The sequence below is a fragment of the Poecilia reticulata genome, linkage group LG15 (assembly GCF_000633615.1).
Source record: "Poecilia reticulata strain Guanapo linkage group LG15, Guppy_female_1.0+MT, whole genome shotgun sequence".
In the NCBI taxonomy this organism is placed as follows: domain Eukaryota; kingdom Metazoa; phylum Chordata; class Actinopteri; order Cyprinodontiformes; family Poeciliidae; genus Poecilia; species Poecilia reticulata.
The window spans coordinates 6,324,623-6,330,390 of record NC_024345.1 but is presented as its reverse complement, the minus strand read 5'-3'; the positions used below and the strand labels follow the sequence as shown (position 1 = coordinate 6,330,390).

Genomic DNA, 5,768 nt, shown 5'->3' with positions numbered 1-5,768 from the left:
ACGGCAGAACAAGGTGTCAATAGCTGACGAAAATCCCATTTTTCGTCATGTGATACTTGAAACGCATTGACAGCCAGGATTTGTTAGGCTCACATTGTGAACAAACAGTTCAGTTCAGAGAGCATGAAGTTCAGACATTAACCCAACTAAGAATGTCTGGAATAAACTGACAACAGCCGTCAGAAAGTGTGACTGTTTTATTTTGTCTGTCAGCAGTTAGATGGTGTCATAACATTATGGGTTCAAAAAATGTCTGGTAATCTGTCCACCTCCAAAGATGCTGAAAGCCAAACTCCACACTCCACACATTTCATTCTTTTAATTAAAATTTCCACAAAGGTGAGCCGGTCATGTTAATGTATTCAAATGCAAACACTGTAAAGAAGTAATATTTAAAGTGAGTGGCTGGGTCGAAATGTTGTGTCTGCAAACAAAATATCAATTCCTCCAGCTTTATTAATCAAAGAGGAAACGGAACTGTCGAGGCTTCAACCTGGGAGATGAATAAAATGAAATTCTGGAAATATGAGCAGAGAAGGCATTAGATACCAAAGTCCAGACCTCTGGGGTAAACATGTTCCTGGGTAATCTGATCTGGCCTTTGTTTCTGCAGGGGAAATGAAGGAGGTGGTTACCTGGAAAACTTCATGCTGTTAATCTATTAGAGTCAGATTAATAACAGAGTAAAATGTGTCCCAAAGTCAACAATGTTCCACTTTCATTAAGTAAAAAAAAAAAAAATTAAATGTGTTTAGAGCCGGAGTTGTTGCAGAGCCTTTTCTGAAAAAACAACAAATTAAAAAATATATATCTACAATAGGGATTGTGTGTTCATTTTAAAAGCACATTTTATTTTGGGGTTTTTTGTTTGCTTGTTTGTTTGTTTATTTTAATAAATCTTTACACCCCATTTGATGTCATTTGTTTGTGGAAAACAACTTAACAAAAAAAGTTCTTAGTTTCCAAAATAATGATGAGAAAAAATAATAAATACTCTGGATACTTGTGTCATTTTGTTGTGGAAATTGAATGTAGGATTTATTTTTTATTTAGTCTGATACTCATTAAGGAAAAAAATACATATATTTATTTTGTTGCACATGAAGACAATTTCCTTATTTCCTAAAATTTGTTTAAAAAGATGCTAGTAAATGAATTGTGGATTTAAGAAATAGCTCAGATTTATAAGAATGAGAAATGCAACAAGATGAAAACCAAATATGATGGTATGCAAATACACTCAAACAACTAAAAGAGCAAAGGCATAAAACAATGATAGTTCAACACTGTAATTATAAATAAGGTCAACTACCAAAACATAAAATAAGATAGAGTCAAACAGCATAAACTATAAACTCATCTTTTAGAAACATGCATCATAACCTCTGATTTATGCGCGTGCCTTTATGTGTCTGGAGCAGCAGCGCTTCTGCATGTTCAGAAACATAACAGACTCGGCTGCTTCCTCCTAAAAACATGTTTTGAGGACGGCTCGCCTGGCGTTCCTCCAGCAGCAGAATCCAGCGAACACAGTGTCACATGTGAGCGCGATCTGAGCTCCGAGCTCAGTCACAACCCAAACACGCCCACACCACCAGAGCGCTGATCCGTGCCAGAAAGCAGTCCCCACACACACCTTCAAAACATTCCCAGCCTCTTTAATCCATGCAGGAAAGTTTCCTCCGCAGGAATTAGAAATGTAAATAAAGACTTGAAATGATTTAAGATGCGTTTATATTTAGTATGCAAATAAAACCAAATATGTTCAGTAATATGCCTTCATTTTGAAGTTTTCTGCTGCTTATTAATGAAGATAATTCGTCTTTGAGTTGCATCATCTCTAACATTGTTAGTGTCTGAGAACTGAAGTCACCGCTGCTCTACAGTGACTTCGTTCTGCTGTTATTGCTCAGGTAGAAGATGAGACTCTCTAAGTTTCAACGTTTCCTTCGTTCTACTTGTTTCAGAACAGCAAATGTGTTTGACAGGTCAAACCTTCAGCTTTTACTGTGGAAGGACGTTGTTGTCATACATGTAGTTTGGGGTGAAAACTCTAAAAAAACCTCATAAATAATAAAAACTAAAAGGAGACGGTTACTCATTCTAGCTTGACTTTTAACTGTATGATGGTAAACTAAATGCCTCTACTGATCTTCCATCTATAACATCAAGAACAAACTATAAAGTCACCATAACATTGTCCATTTCAAAGGATGTTCAATATGAAAAACTCTATAGTTTTTGTCTGATTCTGTTATTTTACCCCATTCTGTTATAAAGGCGTTTTCATAGGTGACTCATTCAGTAATAATATTTTGATGATGATAATAAAAACTTTATTTTTTAAATGTTAAAATACATGACTCTTCATAAATGTTTACGACTGTTGTCATGAAGTGTCGCTCTCTAAATAATGACACTTCTACACTCTTAGAAATGGCTGTAAATTTACGGTGTAATTTCCAGCAGTAACATACTGTTACTCCAAAATACGGTAGGATATTATCAATTTGATGTCTTCTTCTCTTGTCACAATCAAGACTGACAACTGGCAGTAAACTACCGCAAAATAATTGTACAATACAGTTTTTTTCTAGTCAAGACATTTTACTTGTATGTGCATCTTAGAGAAGCAGCATTTAAAGACAATATTAAACTGAAAGAAAAAAAATACTTTCCATAATAAATCTTTTAGGGAATGAATCAAAATCTACAGACATCATCAAAAATGTTAGATTACCAGTGTTGGTGTTGTATGCTAAAAATAAAATGTTAATTAAACACTTGTTTAGTCAAATTTAAAGATCGGTTTGTCAGTTTCCCTAAAGAGATGGTGTTTGATAAAGAGTTGCTCCCACAATCGCAACGTATCTGTGACGTCACGTGTTGCCCTGGAGACAGCAGTATGGCGTCTTGCCTGGATCTTATCATAACAAGGTAAGTTCCCCAAATCTATTTAAACATGCTCTTTATGTTCTCTCTTTAATGTATTTATGTAATGTAATGGTGAATATTGTCTCAATGTTTGTAACTCCCTGGCGGACATTATACCACAATGCATGCTGCGTTTATACTGTTATGTATTCTGTATCTCAATAAAGATCTATTAAAAAAGGTAAGTTTCATGTTAAGATCGTCATGTTTTTGATTTTGATTATTTTTTATGAATGCATTAACTTTCTATTTGCACAAGAGTATCAACTTATGCTTAATGTAAGTTTATTTGTTTAGATGTCGCGGTACGACTGTTCAGTACAGAGATGCTCAAGTCCAGACCCTGAGAGCTGCTATCCTGCAACTTTCAGATGCTTCCCTGCTCCAATTAGCACCCCATTAATCAAATGAAAGGCTGGTTAGCAGGTCTGTTCAGAGCTGATCCTGGTCTGTTGGAGTAAAGATACATCAAAAAGTTTCAGGACGGTAGCTCTCGAGGACTGGACGTGAGCACCCTTGGTTTATTATTTTTGTTAGCAGCTAAAGCTAGCCAAGCAGGTGTAGCACGGGGTGTCGGTGGTTAAACGAACATTGAAACTGTCAGAAAAGCCGTTTGAGTTAACATTATTTAGCTGCGGAGTCGTTTTCTTGAAGTTTTCGGCTATAGACGGCATAATGGGGAGAGTGGCTGTGCTGGACCRGTGGTTTGATCTATGCAATCAAAGCTAAGCCAAAATGTTTTTGTCTCTATAGATAATAATGATAATAAATAATGACATATTGGCTGCCTCTTTTTTTCTTCATTAGTATGTCATGTTGGTGACTGAAGCCTGTTATGATGACTTCAGCACATTTCTTCTGACAGGTTGGCAGAAGAAATGCTGTCCAGAATGTTTCTATAAACTGACTAATTTGTATTATGCCTAATGTCTGAGTTGTGTTCATGGTAATTATTTCTGACATTTTTATGTTTTATGTTGTAGGTGATGAAAAATGCTCTACAGGGTAAACCAGGTGGACAAAGTATTTTGGTGGGTCTGGTTAGTTTTGCTCACTTCTCTTTAAAATGTTTATTTATTATCCTAATGTTTCTGCTATTTATCCTGTTGTTTCTCCAGGCTGGGAAAATCAGCCATTCTTCTGTTGGTTCATGTGCTTCGTTCTACATCCAAAACCCACAAGAAGAATCCAAAACGGCTCATGTCAAACTGGACCATGTTTTCAGATATGTGCAGGTCTGTGGTTATTCTAATGATCCTACTTCTTTGTAGATGCACTTTCTCATTGACTTTGTTTGCTATCTGAATGTAGCTGTGCTGCTAAATATATTTAATAATTTGTATTATTTGTCTTCTTATCATTATGTCAAAGATGCAAGCCAGTGTTGAATCCTTCCTCATTGCTGTGCAACCAGGACAGCCCTTCCTCCTGCATGTTGGTGAAAACAAGAACAGCACCAAAGACACTTCACCATCAGTGATCACAAGATCATCCAGTTTTAATGAACTTTGAAAGCACACTTCACCTTCAGTGCAAAGTACCACAAATTCCTCTACAACTTCTGTAAATTAATCCAGCCTTCAGTTTTCAACATTGATGTGACTTGCACAACAATTGAGGAGTTTAAGATCCTTGCTTTTACTTTACCTGGCAGATGGACACTCTATTATGATGATCATTTAAATGCATACTGTATCAATGAGAGGATTTGTTTTATGTTCTTCCAATTAAGGACTTGGTTTATTACAGTCCCTGTGGCAAGCAGTTTTCTGCATGGTCAGCATTGAAGGCCATATTGTCTTTGAGAGGGTCCAGTCGACATTCCAGACAGGACAGCATTGTCCATTTTCTACATCTTCAACCTCCAATATCAACATGAGGCAGCCAAGACTTTGGAGTTCATTCAACGGTAAAACCATTCCTATGATTTTTTTACAATGATCAAAATACACTGACATGGTTTAAAAGTTTTAAAGCAAGTTATGATTGACATTTGACAAAGGTGGTGATGTTTTCTCTTTACGTAATTAAAAACAGCTTTATTTATATATTGTACCAGCTGTATTCAGAATACCACACTATTTATATTCTCAGGAATTTTCCCATTTTTGATTTTGTTTTTTAGTCGCTTCATTTTTGTGCCAGAAAGGGGCACAAAAGCCGGTCATGGGAAGATGGTATCCAAACAGACAGGAAAAACCATTCAAAAGAAAAAGTGACAGTCAATGTTCAAGTTTCCACCCTCCTCAAAAACCTGATAGACTTTGAGTGGCATCTCATTCAGGTTAGTTGTTGTCCTTTTCTTTTCTTTGAAATATTTCTGTTTCCATATTATTCAGGATCTAAATTGTATTGTCTTTTCTTTTTCCATGTTGGACGGTGCCTTCATCTGCATCTAATAAAGTAAGTGCCACTTGGACTCTTGAAAACTATTAATAGTTCACATTTTAAAACCCTGTTAATACTAGAATCCCACATTATTTCAGCCATGTTGAATTTTAGATTTTGGAAGCCCTTTTTCATTGATTTGCTTGGTGATAACCAAAGCATGGATATTTCTTTTAGAACTGTGTAAGATTGTAGAAATTAATGAGTTAAACCCAGTTTATGTCGCTGTAAACTGAAAGTCTTCCATTTTTATTCCAGTGTTGGTGAAACTATATATTGACATTGAAGGCCTAATTTATTACCAGTTCTCAGAGGAATGGTTATGTGTTACTCGTTTTGAATGTTTGAATATACTGAAAATATATGTGGTTTGAGGCATAGTGGTGCCTTTAAATAAAAATTCTGTTCTGAAGGTTACTGCCAAGAAAACTGTAATGCTACTTTTT

At 35.8% G+C, this 5,768-nt stretch overlaps 1 protein-coding gene across 4 annotated transcripts in view; it reads left to right on the top strand.

Moving 5' to 3' along the window:
* Positions 1-5,768, top strand: part of LOC103476583 (uncharacterized) — a 135,495-nt gene that overhangs the window by 108,514 nt on the left and 21,213 nt on the right. The window contains exons 1-3 of one of the 4 annotated variants that reach the window (XM_017308878.1): positions 3,926-3,965; positions 4,053-4,169; positions 4,306-4,368. The exons of 1 other annotated variant lie outside the window; for it this stretch is intronic. In XM_017308878.1, the coding sequence (XP_017164367.1) occupies positions 3,928-3,965; positions 4,053-4,169; positions 4,306-4,368 (218 nt within the window). In that variant the 5' untranslated portion in view covers positions 3,926-3,927. 2 more of the 4 variants (XM_017308879.1, XM_017308880.1) reach the window with 2 other exon arrangements.